The sequence below is a fragment of the Corvus cornix genome, chromosome 1A (genome assembly GCF_000738735.6).
Source record: "Corvus cornix cornix isolate S_Up_H32 chromosome 1A, ASM73873v5, whole genome shotgun sequence".
NCBI classification, from domain to species: domain Eukaryota; kingdom Metazoa; phylum Chordata; class Aves; order Passeriformes; family Corvidae; genus Corvus; species Corvus cornix.
Window position 1 is genome coordinate 11,917,657 of NC_047057.1, and position 27,993 is coordinate 11,945,649.

Here is a 27,993-nt window from a genome sequence, read left to right on the forward strand (position 1 = left end):
CTGGGAGGAGACCAAGCAAGAGAGCTCATTTGCAGCCAAATTTAAGAAGGCACCCTTGTTTGGAAGACCTATGTGGAGGACAAGGCCCATCCCACCTAATGCAGATTTCTACTTCTCCCACTGGGGGAAGAAGGAACCATGAGAGGGCCGATCTGTGAAGACCTGCAGTCAACAGATCTCCCATTTGTGCATTCAAGGAATGTTTTCACTTGTGAGTTTTGTCTGTGAGTAAGAAGTGAACACTCATAATGTAGTAAGTCATACTTTCCTCTCTAGTGCATAAACTTATTTTTAGTGAATGTGGCCCTTAGGAAAAAGGAGTAATTGTCTGCTTTGCAAAGTAACTATGATTCTCCACAAGCAAAAATAGGTTTTGTTGTAGTATGATAATTTAATCTAAACCAGTTTGTCTAACAAAATTATACCCTTTTCTACAGCTAATCTTGAACACAATTGACTAAACTGATCAAAAGTTGTCAAGTCAAAATCTAGACTATAAACCTCTAAGCAAATCCAAGTCACTTCCTGACTAGTTTTCCAAGGCTTTGCAATTTTTAATTTTTGGGGTTTTTTTTGCCACTGGAATGTACAAACAAGGATAAAAAAAAGACCGGGCTCCTGGTGACAATGAGAGAAAACAGATGTACACTTGGCACAGCTTTTGGCACTGTCCCAGTAAGGTAGATCTCTAGAGCATCTGGCAATTGAGAGAGGGGTTAATGTTGACTTATTCACGTGAAAAGGAAAGGTCTGTGCTGATGTGTGAGGTGTGAGAGATTGATAGTGGTGAGTGTATGTAACTTTAATGCCATTTGGTAGCTCAAGTGCAAAGCAGCACTGCACTTCAGTCTTCATTTGGGTCCTTAAGTCATCAGGGTGGAATGTCACCCTTGCTCCAATGCCAGGTGTCTCACTGATGAAGGCAGGAGGGAAATTATGACCCCAAACCTGCTCCTGACAGTGGCTGCCATTGAAGCTTGAAGAAGTTCTTAGTTTTGCCTTCCCATTAATTCCCATTTCTTGGGAAGTGTGTGGTTCCTCAGAGACACAGGGCCTTCAGGGCCACATCCCACCTCCCAGGAGAGCATCCTAGCCATGAGGTGAGGATAGAGCACCTATCTGCTGGGAGAAGGCTGCTCTGCAGCCAAAATACAGCAGATGGGCCTGGGAGAAAGCACAAGCCCAACTCTGAGCAGCTTTGCTCTGGGTACATGGGATCAAACAGAGTCTGGCAAAGTGTTTGGCTGAAAAAATTGCCATTTCTGGACCTGGTCAGATTTAAAAGTGAGCTTGGCTGTGAGAACCTCAGCTTGGGCAAGACTTGGACACATGGATGGGGCACATGCTGAGCTGCAGTTCTTGGCCCAGGAACTTTTGTCCCATCTCCATCCTGCCTTTGGTCTGCTTATGTTCAGCAACAGCTCAGCAGAGATGTTCAGGACTCATTTTGGACACTGCTGTGTGCACCTGGCCTCTATTTCACTTCAAGTGACCAACCATTTTGTATCTGGTCTTAAAGGGATGGTAAAGATGTTTAAAACAATGAACAAACAAAAAAAGAAAAGGAAAAGAAAAAATTGAAAAAAGGAACAAAGAAATGCTTACCTAGTAATGCAGAAGAGATTTACTTATTTTATGTAACTAATTTTGTTCCATTGGAAGATGATCAAGGTGTTAGAAAGAAGCATATATTTATGTCTTACACTGAACACCATAGCAGTGCAGTGTGTGAAAAATAAGAGAAATCTAAATTCTCGGGAACTAAATGCTTTTTTTTTTCCTTGCAGTAATGTAGTTTAGACTTGTCCTCACTGACATGAGACAGACTTTCCAACTGCTGGCTGGATGCCACAGAAAAACTTGATGCCTGCTATAGAAATACTATGATTTTCACTCTTTCCATGGGTAAATATGTAGACCCTATGCATTATAGTATTTTATCATATTGCACCACAAAATCAGAGTAGGTCTATATTTTATTTTTTGGAATTAATTTTATATATTGGTAGGAGGCAAGCACTGTATAAGGGAGATCAATAGTGCTTTACAAAATCACAAGAAGAGTTACATAATATAGTCTCCAAGAGTACTTGCACATTCCTTGCATTTGGTGGGTGCAAAAATGCTTTCAATACTATTAGTAGTAATTTTAATTTTTATTTTTACAGACTGATTAAAGGCTTTACCGTACTTTTGCTGTTGTTTTCTTGTTCAAAACACCCAAAATGTGCTGGGCAGCATCAAGCTATATTAGGAATAGACCCCCTTCCATGATGGTGTGGTGGGAACTTTTGTTTCAAAATCAGTGGCAATTTGAAGACTGTTTTGCGAGTGTGTAATGGACTGGTCAGCACCTGCTGAGCCTTCTGTCTTTTCTGTGCATTTATTGAACCATCAGTCAACCAGAAAAGTTCAGATCCAAAGTAGTTATCTGTGTATTACTGATGGAGCACAGAGCAAAAAAACAATTAACAGGAGTGACTATTGTACAATGTTTGACAGTTTTGAGTGCACTATTTAAAAGTAAACATAAGATAATACTGCTTGAATTTATGTAGGAAATTCTAAGAAACTTTCCAATGAAGTATCTGGAGTTGTGCTAGTTGGATGAAAGCAATATGCAGACTGTAACAGAAGAGCAAAGTTAAAACTATCTAGGGCATGTTCAAAAAATACCTACAATAAAGCAATTTATGAGAAGGAGTCTCTCTGGATCTTTAGTCTTTAGCAGAGCATTATGTTTATTGCATGTTTCCTAAAGCACAATTTGAACTACAAGGCTGCAATTTAAAGTTTATAAAAATGGAACATAGCCAAATGGAATGAAAAATACGCAGTACGTAACCCCAGTATATACTAATGTCATTCATTATTTCTGTGTTTTTAATTGACAGGGCACAAAACAGGAACAAAATGGAAACAAAAATATTTGAATAACAAAATTAAACATGAAAAAAGCCTTAGAACACAGCAAAGGTATGTCCCTCAAGACTAAGCTTGGAGTAAATTTTGGTGCTGAATTACAAATGCTTTGTTAGGCAGGTACTGTAATGAAAAAAGTCAAGTGCTCTGACTGAAGTTCTGAGGGCTCCTATCAATGACAAATATTCTTTGGCTTTGGTGTAGTCAACTTGAACCCAGAGCTCAGTAATGTACTGGTTAGTGTTATCTATTAACTGCAACAGCACAAAGCAGCTGTGTTCCATGAAATGAAAGAACTGCCTGGGGACACTGGTTTGGTGTCTAAGGGGCAGATGTGGCTGTGCCACCATGCAGATTGACTGACATACACTGCCTGGCTGTGGTTACATCTCTGTGGTCATTTATTACAGAAAAAAGTGGGAATTGCCCCTTGGCTGCCCATACAGTGCTCTGGGTGCTATCCATTGGCAGGTCTCACTGTACCCTATCAGAAGCAGAAGAAGGAGAAGTCCTTCCCCCCCACAGCCTTGGTGAATGTCCCACTGCAGTATGTCACAGTCTGCTGAACAGTTTCTGCTAAGTTTAACTTCCCCCAATGCTCACTGAGGAAGTGCTGCAGGATCAGGGCCCTCATGACCTATGTGGCACATCTCAGCATATAAATGATTTTTCTGCAACCCACCATTGACAAAATTTTGTAGCTAACAGAAACACACATTAAATACTGATTCAGGGAAAGTACTTACCTTATTCTAGTGTAAAACCAATGACAGCAAACAATGAAATACAACACAAGTTAGAAAATGCCTTTCAATGCATGCAGCACTGTGATTAGTCATAAAACCCTGATGAGGTTTAGAGGCAATATAGGACTTTTCGTCTCTTTTGAAAATAAAAATTGAACAAATTATTTCCTCAGATTTCAAATCAATGTTTAGATTTTTATTTTCTATAAAATTCAGCATGCACTTTTTAGAAACATTATAGAAATGTCATAGAAGCACGAACCGCATCATATTAAATTTGGCATAAATGTTGTGAATATTCAGATAGTCACCTAATGTTTGAACTACTTATGTTCTTTATTATAAATCTGTTGATACTTAATTTAAATGCATTTTTCAAATAATTGCTTTTTACTAAAAAATATGAAGCAGATGAAAATGCTTTTCCACATGAGCGCTTCTTGTTAAATATAGAATATATAATTTGTATTTTAATAGTCCGAAATAAGGATAAACATTCTTTGTACCAAATGCAACAGAAGTTCTCACTAAATCATTTGTGCCAAAAATGTGAGAATATCTCGACAATGAAGAGCATGGAGTGATGGCTATGGAGGGATTAATTCTGCTATCAGTTAACCATAAATTGTAGGTGGGGATAACATTTCTTGCATTCCTTGCACAACATAAATTCCTTTGGATCAACGTAACAAGTTTTGGGGTAAAGAAAGCAATATCAGACCTTTAGTGTTCATCTTATAACTACCCTTTATTTCTCAGTACCTTTGACTTTGAATTAAGTTAATGAGATGTCTCTAAGGGCCTGCCCTATACACAAGGAAATGGCAGTTGAGTAATGCACATGCAAAGAAGTGTGAGGTGTGTGTGCAGTGGGCAGGCTAAGAGCTGTGCTTCCAGAGAAAATATGCAAATGAAATGCAGAGTTAGACATAGGCTCTTCTTAGGGCAGAAGTATAGGGGCACAGAAAAGCTCTATTTCTTAAGCCTGGGATAAAATACATTTTTATCCTAAGAAGAGCCACATGGAACACATGAGAGTTGTGCCCAAAGCTTTCTTTACAAATGGAGAGAAAAAACCCTGCACTAATGAGAAATAATCAGCACTAGCTTTAAAAGGGACTGGAAAACATAACAACTTGTATCTTCTCCCCACCACAGGACAGACATCAACTGTTGTTAAGTTGGCAAGATCAATTTAATGTATAACATTATCAACACAGGTATTTGGTTTCACCTGTTTAAAAGAGGTGCTCAATTAAAGCACCATTTGCAGCTGCATCGCAATCTTTAAAATTCTGCTTTTTAATGAGTGATTCAAATAGTTCAATCAAAAGTGGAATGATTTTAAATAACATACAAAAGGATCCACCTTTGGCCTTCTTCTATCACTGCCAGGTATTTTGCATGCATGTATAATCTGCAGGTTGATTTTTTTCCCCCCAGCAATTTTTTTGGGAGCAAAGAGGAATCAAAGAAATGGCATCCTGAAGCCATGTTTGCTGGTGAGAAGGATGGTGGCCCTTGACTCAGAAATCAGTTGAACTGAACAGTGTCATGACCTTGACTGCGCGTCAGCTGTAGCAGTATCTGCACTACGACTTGACAGCTAGGCCTGTGGCAGAACTAATTTCAAATCTTTGGATTGCTGAGAAGAGTTGGGCTATGAAAGCAGGTATTCACAGATCTGCCCCTGGGGTGAGCACTGTAGGGAGGAGCAGGGACGTCCCCTGTTTTGGATGGGAAATAAAATCAAGAAAATCCTTATTTGCTTTACATCCCTACAGATCAGCTCTCCCTGCTGGCAGGTGCTTTCCCTGCTTGCCCTCTTACTCCAGCCCTTAGTCTGCTCAAGGAGAGCATGGCTCCCTTGCCTGTGGGCTGAGGAAAAGCTGGCACAGCACCTAGGTGTATACCTGGGGGTGCAGGCAGTCAAGCCAGCACTTAGGCTGGGAAAATCAGACCTCCATTAGCCTACAGAGTAGTGAAGAAAACACAGGAAGAGATGTGTGGAAAGCCAGGAATTTATCTGTGTCCCAAACCACACCTCCTAGTGTAGGTTGGCTCCTTGCTCTATCCCCTCAAGGGCTTGCCTGCTGCATCAACGTGGGTAAACAGGTCACAAACATGAAAATCTAGGACTGAAACCAGGGCCAGTGAGGATAGTTTTCATAGTTCTGGAGAGGTGTATGGGGTCTCATCCAGATGGGTGGTGGAGTGCAGGGTTGTAAGAGGACTGAACACAGACTGTGTTGGACATGGACCATCAACAGGTTCTTATCTAGGGATGTTCACGGCCTTCTGAGACAAGGCCAGAGTTCCAACAGAAATTACTTCCAATTTAGGAGGCACAGATTTTTCCTGAAGTATCCCAGCTTTGGGATGAATAAGCCAGACAGAAGCCTACTGACACTCCAATGGTGCCCTATAGAATGAATGGGAAGAGGTAATTACAGAACCCAGGTGAATGGTTTAAGTTCAGGCTGTGCCTCTGCAGCCCTGCCAGAGAGCCCTGGGGTGGCTATTGCCCACAGAGCTCTCTCCTGGCAATCTTGGTGGGAGGGAAGGGCACCCAGAGGTCACTGACTTCTTGCCTCTTGCTGCAGAGCTGCCTGGGAATGGGGGCTTGCTCTTCCCAGGGGCAGGCAGGGCTTCTGTACCTTTTATTGGAAAATGTAGGAATATTAAGAATGAAAGCTAAGTCCTATGCCTAGTACTCACAGTGTGAATTCTGGTAGCCCTGGTGTGTGCAGGATCATCTAGGGTAAGTGCTAACAGATACTGACCCATGCTCCCTTCTGATAACCTGAAGCACTCCATGGAGGTGACTGAATGTCTTCATCATTTTACAGGTGAAGAAACTGAAGTGCTGGGGATAAAGTGACCACTGTGAGGTGGCCAAGTGAAACAGCAGAGCTACAGGAAAACCCATATGAGAGTATTTATTGATAAGGAAGTGTGTCCCCTTTCAGAAAACTTGTGGGTTATTCGCAGATAAATTTCAGGAGGTCTACAGAGTATTTTGATTAATTACAATGTGCAGATAGAACTTAAGCAAAACAGAGGAGTCAAAGGCATCTGTCAGGACTGAGCACATGCCAGCATACGAATCAGATGTACCATGGCATGTAATTCTGCCCTTCCTGAGAGCAGCATGTCTCATGTGTTGTAGTTAGCAGGGAATGGAGCTCCACATCTGGCCTTCGGGAAATAAGCTGTAATGGCACCGTGTTTCACAGGACTTGGTAAGGGAGAAATCAGTCCAGTTTGGTCTGTCTTTGTGCACTGTACCAGGTGTCACTTGAACAGGGTGGAAATCCTCTGTCTCTAGCCTGATATTTAGGGCAATTTTCAGAAGAGCCTTAAAGCTCTTTAACAGGACTAAAATAATAAAATAATAGAAAGGAGGAGGCACTGTCTGCCCACCTGGTTCCTTCTCTAGGCAAGGTGTGATTACTTGCTACGGCCATTGCAGTGTAACATATCTCACGACTTCTTGTTACCACTCAACTTGTGTATCTAGTCTACAGCCTGGCAGATCTCATTGTCAGAGAAGTTCTCCACATTTCAGCCTCAGAATCACTTTTTAAAGATCTGTTCTATTCCTACTTACGGTCCCTAATTCAGTGCTTGGATTGATGGGTAACATTATACTTTATTTTTTTTCTTACACAATTTGTTCTGTTCATTTTATTTTTAATTGCAATGTAGAAAGACATGTGAATATTTTAGAATGACCAGTTCCCTTTTCCATGGTTTTCTAGACCGTGAACTTCCTGCAGCTCATACTCTTCCATATCTTTCCTGATGCAGCATCATACAGCCATTGATTAAAACAGAAACCATATCCATCTCTCTCCTCTGTTCCTTCCAGTTTTAAGTTTAATGTTATGGAAGCAGAGCCCAGCAAGGTGTGTAAAAGCAGCGGAGGGTGTAAAGTTACTCAGTGTTGGGACCAGTTTGGTTTGGGGTTGATATGAGTGCCATGCAAGCTGGTGCTTCTCGGTGGAAAGGAGAACAGGACTAACTAGCAATCAGACAATTCATTTTTGCTACTGTTACAAAACATTACTTGCAGTGTCTTTGCTAATTCAGAAACCTCATGGCTATAATTACACGGTCTAGAGGTTATCTAAGCCTAATTTCTTCACTGCTGTTTTTTAAATTGTTCAATAAAAAGAATGTTTGAACCTATCTATGGAGCAGGCTCGCCTCTCTCTGCCAACCACTGCCAGCGATGAGTTCCTGCCCAGGAAGCCACTAGAATTTCACTTCTACTGGAACTAAATTGTTAGAGAAAAAGCAGGTCATCTCTTCATGATGCAACACAGGAAAAACGGGTTAGCTGCCAGCGAAACCCATCTCAAGAATGGGAGAATCAGGAGGGTGCAGACTTGGTAAAATCTTGACAAGGGGATGAATATAGAGCTCGGACCATAGGAACCTGATATAGTGAACCCTGTTTCTGAACAGTATCCTTCTTACTAAAAAAGGAAATGAATAAGGCATTAGTTGCTAACACGAATTTTTAAGAGGCACAACAACATTACTTTGTGCAATGAACAATACAGAAAAATCTTTTGTATCCTTGAAAGGATATAGATCAGCCTTACACGGCAGCACAAGGCTGAACAGGAATATCCTTTCTTAGGTCCCAGCAAAATAGTTTTTTAACAGTCATTGCTGCATTACAGGACCACAGCAATACTTGGAGGTGATAAAGCCCCACTTTCCCTCCTGCATTTTTCCATAGTGCACAACACACCCCCCTGCTGTGCCACTTACTTTGTGTTCATCTCAACTACTGACTTGCAGTCAGGGCAGAGCATCAGGAAAGATAGGATTTTAAAGGTTTCCATTTGAGAAAGGATTCCCTGGGCCACAATGGTTCTTACTGAGCTTAACACCCATGTCATGCTGGAGAAATTTCAGTGCTTTCTGAGGTGGGGTGGGATGAGGTGAAGCTGATACTCACAGGACGACTTCTACGTGGTCCAAAGCCCACTGATCATGACCTGTTCCGTTGTGACGGGGCTGCCACCAGCGCAGTAAGACTCCTTTCATTCGTGCCTCCCTGTCACACAAACATAAGAGCCTGTGAGAGCTGCAGACTACTGGTGTTTTGCATATCCCTATCTATCCCCAAATGGGAACTGAGAGCAAAGTCACAGCGCTGTTTCTATGTCACTGAACATCAACACATTGTACGTGTAAAACGTTTAATGGTTAAAAATGCACATAGATAAGGAGGATTTTTTCCTCATCTAAAACAAGTATTCTTTCTGTTTTTCTTTCAAGTGCATTGATAAACACTAGCCTGGAATTTCTTAATCAGCCTTCCCTTTAAGTCATCTTCTTTGCCTACCCTCTTCATCAACCTTTTTTTTTCAACAGTGATGCAAAGATAGGTTATTTCTTAGCAAAAATGTAACTTGTGCATTTAGAGGTAATGAATGTGACTGGGTACTCACAAGGGAACGTTATAAGACACTCTTTGGGCTTGTATAAAGTCCTTTGGCTGATGCTGTGCAATTACTTGCCATGTAATTCCATTATTTACACTGTACTGGAGGAGCACTGCCTTGTCTACAGTGTTAGGATCACTCAGATTGGTATTGCAACTGTCTGTTTGTGAAATACTTCCAATTTGCAAAACAAACATGATTTTGCTGTAAAACACAGAGAGAAAAGGTATTTTCAATATGCAAAAGTATTCAAACAGGAATAGCATTTCTAGGTTTATTGCAGTTACCTTATCAAAACTTGGAGCATTTTCAAGAATCATTACTTTAACATGCAAAATAAACTGTTTGCATATCTTTAAAACACAGCTCCCCTTTCAAAATAATAGTTTACTGTGTGTAACATAATGTTGCAGGCAGTAGATCCAATTTTGCAATATATCTGCACAAAACTGAGATGGATAAAAATGCAAATATGTAAATGAGTGTATGAAAAGTTTAACAAGGACAAATAAAGGTTGAATATAATAAAGTGCCTAAAAATATATATCAAATTCTTCCTGGGTGTTCAAGTAAGAAGAGAAGAGCCTGATTTATATCTGGCCCATTGGCCAATTCATCCTGTTTCTAATCTTGCTTTGGACAACTAAATATAAACCAGTCCTGAAAGCTGTCACTCTACTAAGAGCCAGCACAGGCTGGTTACATTTGTTTTTCCATGGCCAAAGAGGCTCAGTAGATGGAAAAGATACTCCTGTTCGTTGCCAGGTGAATATAATTCTATTTGACAACTGAAATGGGAAAATGAGCCTGTAATTACTAAATAGCATCTTTAGTCATAACCATCGTGGAGGCCCATACAAACATGGAATTTGTCTTATCAGTTCAGGCACTGGTCCAGGCAGTCTGGTGTCCAGTCTTTGCCAACAGCTTCATTGTCAGTGCTGGCTTACATAGACAGGGCTCTGTTGGGCATGATGAAAACATTTGACCTTTTCATCTGACATCCTCACTCTCCATCTCCCAAATTGAAGTCACAAAGCATTTTGCCAACCCTAATGTTTCCTGCCAGCCACATCCAACTGCATGGCACAGCCAGGTCAGTCCATCCTCATCAGTACTGGCTCACATGGCTGCACATACATGTGAAGAGTTTTCTTTCTCATGAATTGTTAAAAGAACTGTTTAGGCTCAAAGTACTACCTTGCTCGGGTGAGATCCAGAGGCTTGGTCACAGCTTGTCTTATTTGACATCCATTAAAGTAGAGTGAATCTCCATGGGCGTAGGGTGCCAGCTGTCCACATCCATTCCCTATCACTCCCCCCTGAATGGTTTCCCAGTTTATTTCAGTGACTCTTTCAGATTCAAAATTATCTTTAATATAACTTGGAAGATCATGGCTGAAAACAGAGCAGTCATCACCTAAAAATGGCACAGTGAAGTTGTAAAACACACAAAAATGGAAAGAATGGAGAAAATTGAGTTACAGGTCATTGTAATTCCATTTAAGGTTGTGGCTCAATATACAGTGTGGCTCAGTATACAGCCTGAATATATTTCAGCAGATACATTAATAATGTGCACATTGATATACAGCAGTTATTTGTACAAAATTGAGGCTGTGAGTCTTATTTTTACAGCAGTATAACTTCAAGAACTGCAATACAGCTTCTCCTGTTTTGCATTGATGCCAACAGGAGAAACCTCAAATTGCTGGTTGAAGGCAAATATGTTTAAAAACTCGGAAGGGATCTGATTTTATAAAGTTATGAGGCTCTCCTGGAAGACATTAAACACTGGCTCCACTCCCACAAAGCACTTAGAGTTTACCAAGGGCACTCAGGTACCATTAGGCATGTGCTTAGCTGCAGTGAGGGGTTAGAGCAGAATACTCTGTCCTGATGGGGCACGGAGTCCCTTATAGATGCCAGTCACCAACATCTGGATACCATTTGCGCATCCTCTAGGATGCACCCAGAAGGATGTTCAGGGGTGGAAGCCAGTTCTGGGTAATCAATAAAGGCTGGATGGACTTTACATACAGTGCCAGATAGGAGAGACTGCTGACTCAATACAGTTTCCAGCTCTGACAAATTATTAATATTGAATTTGTTACTCAGACATTCCAGTGATGAATTTGGACATGATACATAATTTTATCTTTTTGTTTAATTTTGAGCTAGATTAGACTGTAGTAGAGGTACAAGAGAGAAATTGAAGAAATGGAACCTTGGTATCCTTCATCACAGATGCAAATGGCTCCAGTCGTGCAATACCCATGGCCACTGCAGAGCTTCGGGCACGCTTCCCCGATGTACACGTGATCGATTGCCCAGCTCTGCTTCTCTAGTTCTTCTCCCTTCTGAATCCACCTGAACTGAGTTGCACTGCAAATATCAAAATCCAAACACTGTATTACAATATGTAGCAATTAAACACATCTGTACAGTGATGTTCTAATATACCAACAGCAAATGTAACCAAAAATGTCATATAGGGGGCTGTGACTTCAATAGTTGGAAAGACCCACCCTGCTACATCATTGGCCGTAGTGACTTATAGTAACAAAAAACCTCCTGAAGAATATGAGTTATGTATCAGATCTAAATCCTGCAATAAGGAATCATTTTTAATTCACCAGTTGTTCCTAGTAAACCGTGCCAGCAAGACAGCTGTCATTTTACAGATCCACAGTGAGCTGACCTTTCAGTAACCTACCTGGATGAGACATGGTCAGGCAGCTGGATAGTTATTCTTCTCCACATGGAGGTATTGACAGAGTTATAGATGGTAGCTTCATGGAATTGAAATGGGGAGCAGCCAATGCTATTAGATGAGGAAGGAAGACAGTGTGTCTGGACAAGTTGCCATGAGTCTGTCCTGTGGCAAACAAAAAAAAAAGAAAAAAAAATTTTAGAACCACTGAAAAAATAATGAAAGGAAAACAGGTAATTTCTAAGGGTCATGACATTGCCTGTCTTACTAAACAAACACAAGAGATTGTCAGCAATAGTTTCCATGCTCTGGAGCCACAAATAAACATGAGGTGAGAGGCTGAAGCACAGGTGCAGCCAGGGAGGGTTTGAATGTTGTGGAATCGTTGGTGGTGGCACTCCCAGCAGTGTGGTACATACAGCTGCTTGAGGCTGCATGACAGAAGGATTTATTTAGGAGGCTGCTTCTTAGCCTCTTTCTTACAGTGTTCAGAAGAGTCCCAATAGAATTTGCTACATTTTCACCCACAGTCATTTGAGCACAGAATATACTTTCATTTTTACAAATTATAACATGCTGCTATTCTACAGCACATGAGGCAGTGTTATTGTTAGCTAAAGACCAATTTGGAATTAAATAACTCCCACTTCATTACAGCTTGGTCCTGTATCCTACTAAAACACTTTCCTGGAGATGTGTTTTCCTGTGAGCACATTTTTAACAGGAACATGCTCATGTCTGTAACTGCAAGCTCAATGCCATGAATCTGTCAACATCTGGGATAAATTATAAAGAGAATTTATGGGAGTTATGTAGACAAATCCCAGTGCTTGCACACCGGCTTTGTTCAGATTCTGTTATAACATGAATACCAAAGTAATTGCTTTAATAAATAAAAGCTCACTAGGTTTTTAATGTCATACTACTTTTTTTTTTTTCAGGTCTGTGTATTCTGCTGTCATTTACCTGGCATCCTTTGTATACTCCAGCATCACTGAGTGGAGGTCCCCACAAGAATTTGCCTCACAGCCAACCACGATCTATAGCACAAATAAAATCAACTGCTATAACAAGTCAGGTAGACATTTAAAGTGATACATAATCAAGTTATGTTCTTTTTTTTTTTCTTTATTGGGTGTATAAGGGATTGTAAACTTAGAACTTGGGCTAAATCCATCAAAAGTGGATGGAAAATAAAAGACACAGTACTTCAGGTACTGCTTTTACTTAAAGAATTTTACTTTCTTGCTACTTTTATTTCCTAACAGAATCCTAACACTTCATTTCTAAAGTCCAAATTAAATATCTAAACAAACATTGTTTCTGAAACAAAAAGATATGGTAGTTCCTTGGCATTTCCAAAAGTGAAGCACCTATAAAGTTTAAAATTCATAATGATAAACATGTGGACATAAACTTTAAATCAGTCCAATTTAGGAACAGAATTATTCTGAATATTTAATACAATAGACATATTTGTTCCATATTACAGTAGAAAGATTACAGCACCCAGTATGCATTACTGATTAGATAGTAAGATGCTAAATTTCAAAACCAAACAGAAGCCATGCTAGAGCTGAGTTTAGAAATAAGATCTTTGCTGTGAGTCGTGAAGAAAGAGGGGGAATCAGGAGAGAAAAACTCTGCAATGAGAGTTTAGTAATATGAACTATTAAATGCTGATGGGTTATCATAATTTTGGTCGTAAAACAGGAAAAAGAAGATAGGCTGGGTAAAATAAGCATCTTGGGAAGGGTCTTGACATTCAGTACTAAAAACCATAAGAGACTTCTCTTGTATATAATTTCTTTGGCATGCTGAGTGGGGGAAGCAGTGCTTTAGGGATTATAGTAGACAGTCAATATAAAATAGGTAGTGAGTAGAGAAAAGGTGAAAATACTGATCAGTGGAAGATGGAAAATTCTGGAACTGTCTTGTCAAACAGAAGAGCAAGAAAAAAACCATAATAAGAAAATGGATTAGTATTTTGATAACCCTACTTTCATGTTAGTCCCTGGTTTATTTAAGACAGGGTGCTTGAAGAATGACCAAGAACATTTCTGGAAAACAACTACTTGTTGCCTTTGGCCCTGTGTAGAATTCTACCTTAAATCAAAGCAAAATACTCAGAAATGTTTCTCGGATTGTTTAGGTCATTTGCCATGACACAAGTAAGTAGAAGGGGTACTTCTACTTGAACACACTTGCATTTTCCATATGACACTTCTCTCCAGCCTGCTTCTCCCTTGCCTTTTCTGTTTCTTCACGAATTAGGGGGAAATAGTTTATTCTGCATGGCATCTATTCTCACCTTAGAAAATAATTCCTACTGTATCTGATGATCCAGTCATTTCAGGAAAAAGATATTAGACCTCCAATCCCTCTGACTAACCCCAAAAGCATACAGACAGTCAGAATATTCTGACATTTTACATTCATGCAGCCTTTCTGGTTCTCAATACCTACACTTCATATTTTCCTTTAATTGCTGGTAAAAAGTCACTATTAATTTATTCATCCAATCGAGCATCCTAGTTGGAAGAAGAATAATTTCTGGACACACATTAGATGAATTTTCATTGTGTTGTTTACTTTGGAGAGAGAGAACATTTCTTACTTTAAACTGCATCATGTATCCTGGCTGTATAATGAGCTCCCTGGAGGACAGGATGTTGTGTGTTTTATCCTTTTTCTTATTTGGCCAGTAGAGATGGAATGATGGATTTCCACAGAACCCTGCAGTTCTGACTGCATTAGGGTAAAAGCTCCAGTTTTCTTCATGAGAAGTGCCTTCTATTAAGATGAGTTAAATACAATTACTGCATTGTCTTGGTAAACATCAAGGTTTAGTAATGAATCCACAGAATCACTAGATAGAGTACTTTAGTGATATAGACACTACATTTATGGCATCTGTAATGATACACAGCAAGCTACTAACAGACATAATAAAGACAATCATTTCAAGAGAGGTAATTAAAATGTTTAAATAATAGTACTTTTAAAAAACATGATGAAACAAAAGTATAACACCAGGAATTTAAATGAAATTAATTGGGTGAAATAAAAAAATTTATATGTGTATATATATGTGCACACATACATATCTGAATATACATATATATATATAGATATATATATATTTACACACTTCTATTGATAGCATGAAGAATAGCACATAAACAGTATTAGTCTACAAAATGAAAAATTTGTAGCGCTAAAATAAAAGACAGTCTGCTTGCAAGCTCTCAGGGCTCAGGTAAGATAAGAACAGATAATGCCAGACAACAGGTGAGCTGTGGCAGCCTATTTTACCATCATCAAACGTATCCACCAGCTGGCTGGGGTTGATCTCTGCTCCCCCGATCAGGATGTTGTCCAGAGCCCACTGCGCCCGGTCGGGGCCGGGCACCACGATCCCGTTGCTGAGAGTAAAAGGCTGCCACCAGCGCAGGCGGGTGGTGTTGGTCAGGGCATGCTCGGGAAGGAGGATGTAGTCGTGCCTCACTGAGATGTACTTTTGATAATCCATCTCATGGAGCAAAGTCCAGGATATCCCTATAATGAGCAGATGCAGGTTTAGCAATAAGCATATGGTAGAATATTCTAAAGAATTAAAGTAAGATAATAGGAAATAAAAACTAAGAGCTATGTCTTCCGATAGAGCTTAACTTCTAAGGATAGTTGGCAGCTGTTACTCACTGCAAGAGTAATCTTGTAATTGTAAAAAGGAATCAACTTGGGTGGAAGCCACTGATTACTGAAATAAGGCAGGAGGATTACGGAAAACTCGTGAGAAATAGATGGAAATTTTAGATGGGGGAAAAAAACTTTACATGGACAAAAATAACTTTACAATTAAGAATTAGCTTTTTATTTTGGATCTCTGACAGCTTCTCAGATATTCATGGTGCATGTATACAGAACCATAGCTTAGCTATAACTACAGTATATACTTGCCTCCATCAATGGAATAGTCTAGCAGCACTCCCTCCTTTCTGCAAGTCGGTCTGTGGCATGTTGTCATGTTGTTTTCACTCCCAATTCTCCCCCAGTACTGTAGAAACCTAAGAGTAAATGTATATGATCACATCTGTTAGACTTGCACAAATAGCGGTTGCTTTCTGTTTGCAGACATGCTGAAATTGTTCCAAATGCCAGCATTTTTAAGCAAGCAACATCGATGCACAAGTACTACAAAGGTTTCCAAAAACATTGCCTAGTAATTTTCATGGGAACCTCATGGAATTCAGCTAAGAACTGCCCCTGGGAGGGACTAACCCATGGCAAATGTACCAGCCAGAGACAGACTGGATGGGAGCTGCTTTGCTTAGAGTTCCCTGGGAGTCCTGGTGGAATGGGAGCTCATCATGTGTTAAGGTGCCCTTGTATCAATGAAGGACATAAAAGAAGTTGATAAACTGAGGCAAGGTCAGTGGAGGACACTGGAACAATTGGGGCCAGAGCTCCGAGCTAGTGGTCATACACTGAAAAAATAGGAAGTTCCAAATGGATTTAACGGGGGGAAAAAAAAAGCAAAAAAATCACTCTGAGAGTAACTGAACACTGGTACAAGTGTTCCAGTACAGACAGACAGTAGGATCTCTATTCTTGGAGGTTTTTAAACATCCAATGGAACAAAGTCCTGGACAAACTGGTCTGAATTCAGTGTTACCTGGCTTTGAGCATGAGGTTGGACTAGAGACTCCCTGAGGCCCCTTCCTTCCTGTGATTTAGCAAACTTGCAGAATTTCAGAAGTCAGAGTGTGTGGCTTCATTAAAGCCATGTGGTCAAGAGAAATGATGCTGAAGTTGTCCATGTCATGTCCTTAGCTTCTCTAAACTGACAGAGTTCCAATGCTCTCCTGATATGTCATCATTTCCAACAGCATAGTAGTGGAAAGGATCTTGCATGGGCACCAAAGAGAGGACAACCAGCAGAGGTTCTGCTCTGAGCTCAGTGAGAGACACAGCTGGTGCCTCCAGGAGTGATGTCCCAGTGACTGGTGTCTTGCCTCTTTGCAGGACAGAAGTTGCTGATTCCAGGACATTTCTGGACAAATTAACCTGCTGATTCACCTGGACATGTCAGACCCTTTCCACTGTGCTAGGGTGAGCTTTGCTCTCTGTGACTCATCTGAAAGCATCAATGCCTTGAGAATCGTAATCTCATTAGTGTCTGTCTCAGGTAGTGCTATTCTTGTGGTGGCCTAGGAATTCCCTGAGCTACCAGCTATGCTGCCTGCTGATTTGCCAGTGTGTGACAGAGTTCCCCGTGACATTGACATGGCAACATGACCTACTTTGCCCCTCGCAGGTCCAGATCTTGAGTGACAGCCTGCCTCACAGTTGGACCTCCAAAATACAGAGTTGTGTCTTCTGCGAGAATTCCACACTCGGTACAGGTATTTCCACCTTCTAAGGACATCCATAAATCTGGTTTAATTTCTTCATTGTCAAAGCGCTCTTTCAGGAAAGTCTGTAAGCCAGGTATTTAACATAAAGCACAGGTAAGTAAGATTTTAAGCCTTTTTGATAACCACAGCTGTAACTGACCTAAACATGTTTGAAGGGCTCAAGAACACTGCAAATTTTTCTCAGGGTGACTGAACATAATCCCTTTTGGCTGAGTATTTGGCCACTTGAACTGAATTAACTAAATGTGAAAATATATTAGAGCTGGATTTTAACATATTTGGGAAGCAATCCGGCAAATTAAAATTGGCATGTGCAAATGAATGGGCATGTTGTGTTTGTGTGGCAAGGTTTTGATGGCAGAGGGCAACAGTGGGGGACTTCTGTATGCATGGGAGAAAAAATACTTTATATTTTTCCCCAGAAAAACCAGCAATCCTGGCATTAAGGAGATAGCAGTAAAACTCCCCTAAAATTGCTGCCATTTTATCCCAACTGTCCTTAATGTGATGGATACATTACTAGTTAAAAATTCCAAACAGACAATGATATTTCTTCATGTAATTGTATTTCAGATGACATGATAACTGAGAAGTTAGTTATTTTTAACTTTTAAATTAGCAATATCTAACTGGAGTCCACTCACTTGTTATTGGGTAACATGAGTAACAGCCAGGTGAATCGATTTTCTAATTTTATGCCATTTTCCTTTATTCCCTACTTCAATATGCTCTTTCACAATAAAGACAATCTTTCTATTTTGATCAAATATAACCATATGTGCAAGGGTGATTTACATCCTATAATGATGATTAAAAGATGAACAGTGAACTTTATCACAGCTTTTTCAGGCTAAGTGTTATTTGCAAAGCAACAAACCCATTCTTGAATAATGCAGTTATTTTTGTTAAAAGCAGTTTTTTTGTTAAAAAAAAACCAGATGAAAGGGCTGCAAATGGATTTGACTGTCTTCAGGCTGATAGGAATCAAAGTTAAATGTCCAGTGGGATCAATCTCTCCTCTCTCTCCTTCTCAGTCAAACACATGCCAAAATTCATTCTTTAAAACATGCAGTAAAATTACCTTCAGTGTTTGGGTCAGGTAGCAGTTTGGACCCGAATACCCAGGATCACAGATGCATTGCTCATTCAGGCAGTCTCCATGACCTCTACAGTTTTCCAGACAACCAGGGCCCAGATAGAAATTATCGATGGCCCACTGCATATCTGAGTATTTCTGGTAGAACCGGAACCTCACAGGACTAGATATGAAGAAAACCAGACACATGCATAAAACAACTTTGCTCAGATGAAGAAATGTGATTAAACACAATATACTCATGATTGTACTATCTTCTGAGCTTCCACAAGTAGTGGAAGTATCTATTGAAATTGATTTTTTACATATCCATAATGTAATGAACATGAACACTGCTATTCTGCAACTTCCTTGAAAGAAAATGAATAGGCAGATGTCCTGTTGTGTTTCTAGGAAGGTACTCAGTCCAAGACAAAATTAGTAGCCAATTCATACTTACTTGCCCACAAGGCTTTCAGGCAGTGAGTAAGTTACTCTTTTCCATCCTTTTGTGGGAAAGAAGACAGATGGCTGTGAGACACTCCCAGAACATTTTGTATCAGCTGGTAAGCACTGAGGTACTAAGTAACTCCAGCTAACACCAAAGTCAGTGGAATACTGCACATGGACCTGATTTTGTGCAAGCTTTTCTGAGGTTTTACATCCAACAGAAACCTAATAAAGAAGAGAGAATCAGTAATTAAGAATTAATTGTGATGGTGGAGTTTAAAAAAGCATTTGAACCTGAACAGTGACTACAGAATTTTGCTTGAAATGATGGCAGTAAGAGTGCCTGTATGGTACCAGTCATCTGAAGATCTCTTTGATATTCCTAAGACTTAGAATAGACACCATATTTTGATTTAGCTTTCTTCTAGATAGCTCACATTCTGATTTCCAGATTTTGACACTTGTGCCTTATACCTCAGTATCACATAACAAATAAAGTAAATATCCCCTCCCACACAACCTGAGATTTGAATATTTCAGAGAAGCCCACAGATTGGGGAGACCATCTTTATGGATGGATGTGTAAAGGGTTCTTGCAATTTCCATATACTGCTGGGTTATTGCCTTGATTTAGATAAAGGGGTGTACGAAGGCAAGTTTGGGTGCAAGTTTGATGTGAATGCATGGCAACACAGGAGCAGTGCGAACTACTGTGGAGCTGCTTTTTCCTCACCAAGCAGCTGTAACAAAATAGGCACCTGGTAGATGTGCAATACCCTTATTACATGATGTCCATGGAACTACAGTGCTGGAAGAGAAGAATGTGTCACCTCTGAGAACAGCCTGCAGTATTAAAGCTGACCAACACAGAGTAAGTGAGAAAAATGAGGATGGCCTAATAACAACAATTTTCCCTGCAGGGAATGGCTCTTGTGTAGGCGTATACATCATCCTACCTCCTGAAAGATCTACTTAGACCTGGAACAAAATGTGGATTTGAATAATTATGTTGCAGACAGATTTTACCTTGAACTGCATAATCCAGCCTTCTGTAGGAGTCAGGTCGTGGGTGACTGCGTAGACTTCTCTGCCATCGTGGCTCCCGCAGATCATGACGCCGTCAGTAGAATCACAAAATCTCTCGATTGAGCAATCATCATGGAATAACCAGTGCTCATTCACTTGAAAATTAATGGCAATGTCAGTAATAGACAATGACAATATAAATTGAACAGGGAGTAGTGTTAACCACAAAAGGTGATTCATATATTTATTCTTCACCCTACATGAGAATTATTTAGTATTGCTCCTGAGAATATCACTACCCCATCTTTCCCATGTAAATATGTATTACACTTATCACATTTATTGCTGAAAGCACCTCTTACTATTCTCTTGCATAAGCATTACAGCATTATTTTTTAATGTTCAAGAACTAAGGATCTGAGACTTACTTAAAACATGAACTTCTGTTGCACTAAACAGTTTGAGAGAGCCTTTTAATGGGTGTTGCCTACATGTCTGCACAAAGTGTACCCCAGCACTGGCAGCTGTTAAGCCTTATAAACATATAGAAATGCATCTTCTACAAAATTTAGTTGTAAAAAGTAACTTAATTTCCCTAAAGAATATTTTAAAAAGTTAGGAAATAGCGAACAGACACTCAGGATAAGAAATCTGCTTACAATAACCTGGCACTTCTAAATCCCTTTTTCTTTCTTTGAAATAATCTTCTAAATAAATCCATGCAGTAAAAAAATCTGCATTATATCTTTTCATTTCACTTTTTGTGAACAAAAAGCAGAAGACAAGACCTCTACAGCAATGGGATTGTCTGTGATCACTATCACAGTGAGACAAAGATTCAGAGGCTCAGCAAAATCTGCAAATCGCTGCACTGGCTTCTTGCTCCTTAACTCAGATCCAGGTGGAACGTTTACCTGTGGTTTTGTCCTCCATGACCATGTCGAAGGCGATCCTGCCAGTGGGCCCCGCGTCGGCCGGGGAGCGCTCGTGCTGCGGCAGGGGAGCGCTGCTGAAGGTGTCGAGCATCACCGTCCTCTGGTCGGCTGAGCCCGAGATCAGCACGTTGTCGATAGCCCAGTCGTTCTGGTCCAGCCCATCGTGCTTGGGCTGCCACCAGCGGAAGCGTGTCCCCATGGTTTTGGCATCGTAGGGAAGGAGGATGTTCACAAAGCTGGAATAAAAGGTTGAAATTAGTTGTAGGAAAGCTGCAGGAGGAGGATATTTTGCAATGCTCTGTGCTGGGTGCTTTGACCAAGTCCATTCCCAATGTCTCCTAGAATACATGGAAGTTGGGAAAGAAGAAAAAGACTGGTCTAGACTATATTCCTCTAGGAGATATTGCTGAAACAAAAATCTTCCTCATCACTCCCAATGTCATCCCTGGGACAGGGGCTCAGAGGGAGATGGGTGGAAAACATGCCAGACTGTGGCATGGTTTGAACAACCTCACTTGCTCCAGCTGTTCTTATGGGACCAAATGCAACAGTCTGGACTAGCGGTGCATGGCCATGAGGTCCTAATTAAGGGAAGTGTTAAGAAGGAGAATGTTGAAGTAAAACGAAGATTACTTTTTCAACCTGGAGCCATTCAGCAGATAGCAATGTTCCAGTACAATTTTATCTGTTCCATTGCAACAGTAGCCAATAGTACACTGAAATCTCATGTCCAATTAAAGTACTAGTGATTTCTTGGTGTGTTCAAATAAAATAACAAATTTCCCCTACATCCCCATTTTCTATGAATCTTTTAAATTAGTCAGTGAGAAAAAGGTCAGCTCACATATATGCATGATTTGAATCTCACAAACATCTGAAAGTAGGGCTTGAGTGTATCCATCCTTTTGATGGATAACTGCAGAAACCACTCTCCACACCATTTTATAACTAACTTATAACAATCAGTGACTTTATGATCTTGCCAGTAAGGAACTAGATTGCAAAGGTTAGCAACTTTAAGAACAGGATGGACATCACTACAGTAGCTATTAATTTATCTTCCTGCAACCATTTACAAATCTACCAGACTGCTACAGGTTCCTAACTATTCTTGTATTTCTGGCCTAGTGGCTGCACAAATGCTGATGCTCTCAAGTATGTGCACCGTGACCATTCATAAATGCGTGTAGGACTGTACAAGCTGAACTCATAAGGACCTAACATACAAACCACAGTAGTAATGTGTCCCACATATTATGTGTTTGTATGTTCTTGTGAAACATTCAAGACCACCTGACTTTAGCAGAGAAAGTTACACAGGCAGAAAGAAGATATCTACAAACCCAGGCTTGCTGAATTGATCATAGAAAATTTCCATTAAGAGGCTCCAGGTGATTCCACCATTCACAGAATACTCCAGCAGCACTCCTTGGTTGCGGTTATTAGGAGTTATCAGACATCCATACATGAAATAAAACTGGATGAATTCTGCACTGGTGAGGTTCAAGTCCACTGTAACTAACATACGGCTGCAGCCCTTAAAAGCAATGAAAAAATGTGTTGGCTGGTGTTGTCTGGCAAAACTTAGGTTCATGAAAATTGTTAGACTATGCAGTCACTATTAAGGTAGCTTCATGCTGCAAACATTTTAAAATTGTACAAAATTTTATTAATTATTTCAAAGGTAAACTGACTACAGAACAATATATATTTTTTTTCCTAAATACATAATTTCAGTCATGTTTCATCTTAAAAATTCCTGTTGTGTATTTATATATGTTGCACCTTCAGTTTTACAATATTAATGTATTCACCTTTCTTCTGAATACAAGAATTGCAGAAATCCAATGCCTCCATTGTAAATCACGAAGTTTTCCATGCAGAATTAATAAATCACTGATTATGTGCTAATGATTCAACTTATTCCAACCATCAAATGGCAAAGCAATGTTAGTATGTGTGTTTTCCACAATACCTTATATATTTCACATTGCTTAGTCTATTAGTTGGTGTCTACTTAGTCCTACTGGAATGATGTGGATATATAATGCTTCTGTTAGTTTATTTTAGAAAACTTTCGTCAGTTTGAACCTAGCTATAAATTTGACAGAAGAGATCTACAAGCATAAATTTTACATGTTTCTAAAACACTATTTTGTAATTTTTACAATCTTGAAGTTATCTGTTAGCAAACTATAGTTCAGCAGCAGTCTGGGTTATATACCTACATATGTAGCTAACCTAGGAAATTTTACTATGAGCTTACTCTGAAAACACCCACCTGTGAGACATCTGAAGGATGAGGCTACGCATGGATGCAATGTGCTCTAGGCTGACCCTGCTTGAGCAGGGAGGTTGGACCAGATGACCCACTGTGGCCCCTTCCAACCCGACCCATTCTGTGTTTCTGTGACTCTGTATTGTCAAGGACCATGTGCAAGTTATACAAGTGCAAATAGCTAGTTATTAATTTACCTCTGCAGTCTGATTAGAAGCCACACTAAACTCTGGTCTGGAAGTTCTAAGTGCTATGAGGAGGCTGTTAGAAGGAAAATTGAATGTCTACATACTTATGCTGTGCTTTAATCTATCAGCTCCTCTCAGGAGCCACACACACTGTATCTCATTTTCCTAGCTGCACGATAGCAAGGAACATAGTATCAGCTTTCCTGGAGTGTCTGTAGGACCTGTTTGACTTCGACCTTCAGCCAGGCAAAGGATTTAATTTTTAAAAACGTTTTATATGTTTAATAAGTTATGCTGTTATTTTTTTAATGCCTTGCTATTTAACTTTTTAAATCAGTCCTGTTTATAGTGTCAAATGGAGCAAGCTGGTCCCTGTGCTGGACACACACCCCGCTGAAGTGAAGAGCCATCCCAGAGGCGACGGCCCCGCAGACCGTGCTGAGTTTGCCCCCGTTCACCGTCAGCCAGTTCTGGTTCGAGGGGGAGCGGTTGAAGTTGTCCTTCAGCTGTGTCGGAAGGGGAGTCTCTGGCTCGTCGCAGTACAGCCCACCCCAGTGCTCGTCGCAGCTGCAGAGCAAAACAAATGCACAAATCAGCTGGCAAAGGCTCTGCATGGAGGTTTAATCAGTGCCATGTTATTAAACTACCATCTCATTCTGCATAGTGGCTTCATTTACCAGTGCACAACTGGTATGTGGGGGTTTCAAACATCTGGCATTTTGCAGTTAATATGAAGCAAAAATGACTTTTTTGCAGGCTTAGTATTATGTATCACTCAAGCTTCTAATACAGGGTACACTCGGTACACTCCCAAACACACTAAAATCAGTAAAATACATTGTGCTTGGATAGATAAACCAAGAGAATGTGCCAAGCCTAAAAATGTCCTGCTAATGTTAAAGTTCAGGTTTCTGTAAAATTTTAGTAGATGGGTGCTTTCTTATCTTTATATAGTTCTCCTTTTTTTTTTCCCTCTGAAAAATGTTCTTGTAATGTGTCAAAGACTGGATAACAGCTTGGAACTGTGTTCTGCTACTATGAGATTTCACCAGGGATATTGTGTCTTAGTACTTCAGTGTTGTCAGGATAGAGGAGAACACAATAATATGTCTATTCTGCAGTGAAATATATTTCTAACAAATACAGGCACAGTGCAATGTATTTGTCACTGTGCAATACAACCATTCTCCCATTTCTGTTGCCATTTGTGGCTGGAAAAAAAGCAATACATCCATCTGGAAGGTATTTCTCTGTTGCCAAAACAAGCAAGTCTGGGGGTTGTTGTTTGCTAGCTTTGCAGGACTCTTTGTGGATTGTTACACAAACAGTTTGAGGATCAAGCCAGTTTGCCTCCCCTGGCAAACCATACCATGAAGCAGAGCCATCAGACCATCCAGGTAACACCCCTCAAAAGGCAAAATCTGGCCTTGTGAAGAACTGGCATATATCCCACTTGGTGGATATGTCTCACCTCCAGCCTGGGTTCTCTGCACCCAGCACCAGGCTGAGAGCACAGGGATATGGTGTGAAACCCCCTGGGAATAAGGGTAACGTATTTTGGGAAGCTCCAGGACTGGATGTCCCTAGAGGGATGTGTGAACTCAAGAGGTTCCCTGCCTGGGTTCAAGAAGTTCAAGAGGTTCAAGAAGGTCCCCTGCCTGGTGGGAGAGGAATCTAGATGCAGCACAGGCAAGAGCAGAGGTGATGCATTGCCACTGAGGAAAGGACTGTCTGCTTTGGCCATGGAGCACCAACAGGCAGAGGTCTGGCTGTGCCAACCCCTGCACTTCCACTTTTTACTTCTGTTCCCAAGTGGTCCCAGTGCCCCGCTCAGTTTTAACAGTAAAATCCACCTTCCTTTGTAGAATTGTGTCAGTTTTTCCCACAAGTTCATCAGAATGACAGAGGGAGAGTGAAATGCTACAGCCCTGGGCAGGACAGGGAACAGAACACTTACACACAGTTGTCTTGTGTGCACTTCCCGTGGCCACTGCACATGTCTATGCAGCCATCCCCAATGTAGACGTTATCAATTGCCCACGTTTGCTGCTTGTCAAAAGGAGCAGGCTGGTGCCAGCGGAAACGAGTTGCTTGAGACCTTGGGAGAGAAAGAAAAAAAGAATTCTGTATTTTCTAGCCAAGGTAATCCTTATTTTGACTAAAAGGAAATGTTAGTCTTAAGGCTAGGCTGATCTTGGAAGATTTGTTTGATACCAGCATGATCCAGGGCTGATTTCTGACAATGACAACATCCCTCCAATAAAAAGGTGCCCAAATTTTGATAACAGGACAAAGCACAGGTGCTTGGTATCAAGTTGAGAGTGTGGGAGGTAGGAAGTGGATCACTGGTGAAAGCAAAGCAAGTGGGCCATGGTTGGTGCAGTGGAGAGGAGGGTAGGAAGAAGTTGGTACTCCCAATTGGAAGCTCAGGCCAGTCATAACCATGTCCCAGCACAGATCCAAACTTGAGGGATAGCTAGGAGCTGGATCAAGCCAGAATAATCCAAACCCTCCAAGTTTCACCCTGAGCCGGTCAACAAGTCCAAGTCAACAAATTTACCTGACTTTTTCTCTATGGATTCTCCCAACTACCCTTAGGTAAGAGCAGCTCTAGGCAGTGGGCTGGGGACAGGCAAGAAGGCCATGCAGGGCTTGCAGCATGACCCTGTTGTTGCAGTTTTTTCCCTCCCCTCCACCCAGGGCTTGGTGGGAAATGCTAAGAAATTATCTGTGGCTCTACTCAGTAAATTATTTTCATTTTGTTGATTAAAATGGGCTTAGCTCCCTATATGTGAATTAAGTGTCTCAGCTCCCAAGATAGATGATTAAAATCTATCCAAAACAGTCAGGGGACACCAAATAGCTATTCAGCTCATGCAGGTGGAGATTGTGAGTCAAGAGCTGTGAGAAGATGAATTTCTGTTAACTGTGAATTCAAGCTGATCCCTTTTTGACTCTACAGCACTAGATGGCAGCATTGAACTTTTCGTAGTCTGTTTTCTTTTGAAACTCATAGAGAAATCACAATTACTGTAAACACCAAAACCCCCTAAAACCATTTAATGTAAAAATGGACCTCATATGATAAGGTCATAATTATCCCATTAATTATTTTTTAATGAAAATGCTGCATGAGGTGAATAAATAACATGTTTATCCAGAAAGAAATCTACTGCTCTGAGCTCAGCTCAGCTGCTCACCAAACAGCATTTTAAAAAGAAATGTAGAAATTGTGAGGAGGTCCTTTCAAAATAAAGACAAGCACCTGTATCTTACACTGCCTGGTTTGGCTGGGCACTTCACTAACAAGTTACAGAGTTGACGCTCCTGTGGGAAGCTTTGTGTTCACATTTGCATTTTAAAATCGGCTCTAAGCTAAAACTAAGTGTTCGTTGCCGTCTAGAGGCCAGAGGTGAGGTAGTGCTCTGGAGTGCAGAAGCCTTAACAGGCTACACAGACATGAGTGGTGAGCACCAGGCCAAGTTATTGACTACATGTGCCTGCATGAGGCCTGCATGTGCCTAAAACATACAGGCACAAACAATTGGAGACACACACCCACTATTACTCAGCTTGAAATAATAAAGCAGCATAAGAATGATATTGCATCTAGACTAAAAGGCCTATTAGCTGCACTGTTCTTATCCTAAAGCTTAATGTGTCTCTTGCTTATGAGATAAGGTTGTAATAACCTCTCTCATGGAATGCCTATCTTAATAATTTTGGGAAATGGTACTACTTGAGCCAAAAATTACAATTATGGGATTGGACAGAAGTGAAATTTTCACCTCGGTAGGGCATCAGACTTCTTGTGACATATACTGCTCAAAAAACTCTTCAGTCTTAAAATCACAGTTATTTATAAACCTGAGTTTATCTCAGGTGGCAGCTTCCTTTCAGGTCCAAATTCAATTGGTTTGGAACATCGATCCCAGCTGTGATTTATCCCATTCAACCCCAGAAAGACTATTCTGAACGCAAATTTGCAGTCTTTATACAAGAACTGTTGGGGTAATGGATTTTTACAGACAATACATAGCAAAGCTGCACAAAAGAGGAAGCACAGAAAATTAATCCTGGGAACAACTCCTAAAAAAAGTGCTATTGCTTGATGTAACAGCACGGAAGATAGGGAAGAGTCCAGATGCCCCAAATGATTATAATAGAACACGGACTTTTCCACTACTAATGTCAAAACGTGTAGCAACTGTATAGGTGCTTTCAGTACAGTTGCTAAAAATAAAGGTCTGTGTTTCCAAACTTGTGTGTGCCTCAGGTAGCATCTTTCATGACAACTGTCTCAAGGCTTTTCCTGTGCTTTGCTACTTCTGAGCCAGCAGTTAGCTCAGCCTATGTCTATGTGAGGAGACTGGGCTCAGCAGGAGGAGAAAAGTTGTGGAGTCAAATAGTGCTGAGAGCCTGATGCCCTTGCTACCTGTGTTTCAATTTTTATAGGATAGACCTTCATTTACTTACATTTATTTGTTGCTATATACATGGACAAAATAAAAAAGACAAGGTACAATTGCGTTAACTCTATAATGTATCATGATGTTCTAAATACCTAGTTATGCTTTTAGATTTATTCTGCAGAAAACCAGAGGGAGTTACCTAGTATAGGGAGGCAGAGGCAAAGTAACCCGAGTCCACTTGTTGAAAGTGTCTGAAATGAGAATCCTCTGAAGATGGTACTTGTTGCATTCCACATTAGTGGGAAGACAGTCCCTCAAAATTGGGTGCCAGGTCAGCCCAAGGTCCACTGAATATTCCAGTTCAATAGC

The 27,993-nt window shown here is 40.5% G+C and overlaps 1 protein-coding gene across 2 annotated transcripts in view; it reads right to left on the reverse strand.

Moving 5' to 3' along the window:
* RELN (reelin) overlaps nucleotides 1-27,993 on the reverse strand; it is a 274,888-nt gene that overhangs the window by 1,664 nt on the left and 245,231 nt on the right. Inside the window, exons 46-64 of one of the 2 annotated variants that reach the window (XM_039570742.1) lie at nucleotides 27,824-27,992; nucleotides 25,170-25,310; nucleotides 23,602-23,779; nucleotides 22,090-22,283; nucleotides 20,726-20,982; nucleotides 19,812-19,966; nucleotides 18,796-19,010; nucleotides 18,342-18,519; nucleotides 17,147-17,322; nucleotides 15,804-15,910; nucleotides 15,159-15,401; nucleotides 14,461-14,636; nucleotides 12,810-12,883; nucleotides 11,847-12,008; nucleotides 11,358-11,515; nucleotides 10,331-10,550; nucleotides 9,137-9,334; nucleotides 8,641-8,739; nucleotides 3,669-3,674 (exon numbers count right to left, since the gene is read on the reverse strand). In XM_039570742.1, coding sequence (XP_039426676.1) covers nucleotides 3,669-3,674; nucleotides 8,641-8,739; nucleotides 9,137-9,334; nucleotides 10,331-10,550; nucleotides 11,358-11,515; nucleotides 11,847-12,008; nucleotides 12,810-12,883; nucleotides 14,461-14,636; nucleotides 15,159-15,401; nucleotides 15,804-15,910; nucleotides 17,147-17,322; nucleotides 18,342-18,519; nucleotides 18,796-19,010; nucleotides 19,812-19,966; nucleotides 20,726-20,982; nucleotides 22,090-22,283; nucleotides 23,602-23,779; nucleotides 25,170-25,310; nucleotides 27,824-27,992 — 3,106 coding nt within the window. The remainder of the gene's footprint in view (nucleotides 1-3,668; nucleotides 3,675-8,640; nucleotides 8,740-9,136; nucleotides 9,335-10,330; nucleotides 10,551-11,357; nucleotides 11,516-11,846; nucleotides 12,009-12,809; nucleotides 12,884-14,460; nucleotides 14,637-15,158; nucleotides 15,402-15,803; nucleotides 15,911-17,146; nucleotides 17,323-18,341; nucleotides 18,520-18,795; nucleotides 19,011-19,811; nucleotides 19,967-20,725; nucleotides 20,983-22,089; nucleotides 22,284-23,601; nucleotides 23,780-25,169; nucleotides 25,311-27,823; nucleotide 27,993) is intronic. The other variant, XM_039570743.1, reaches the window with a different exon arrangement.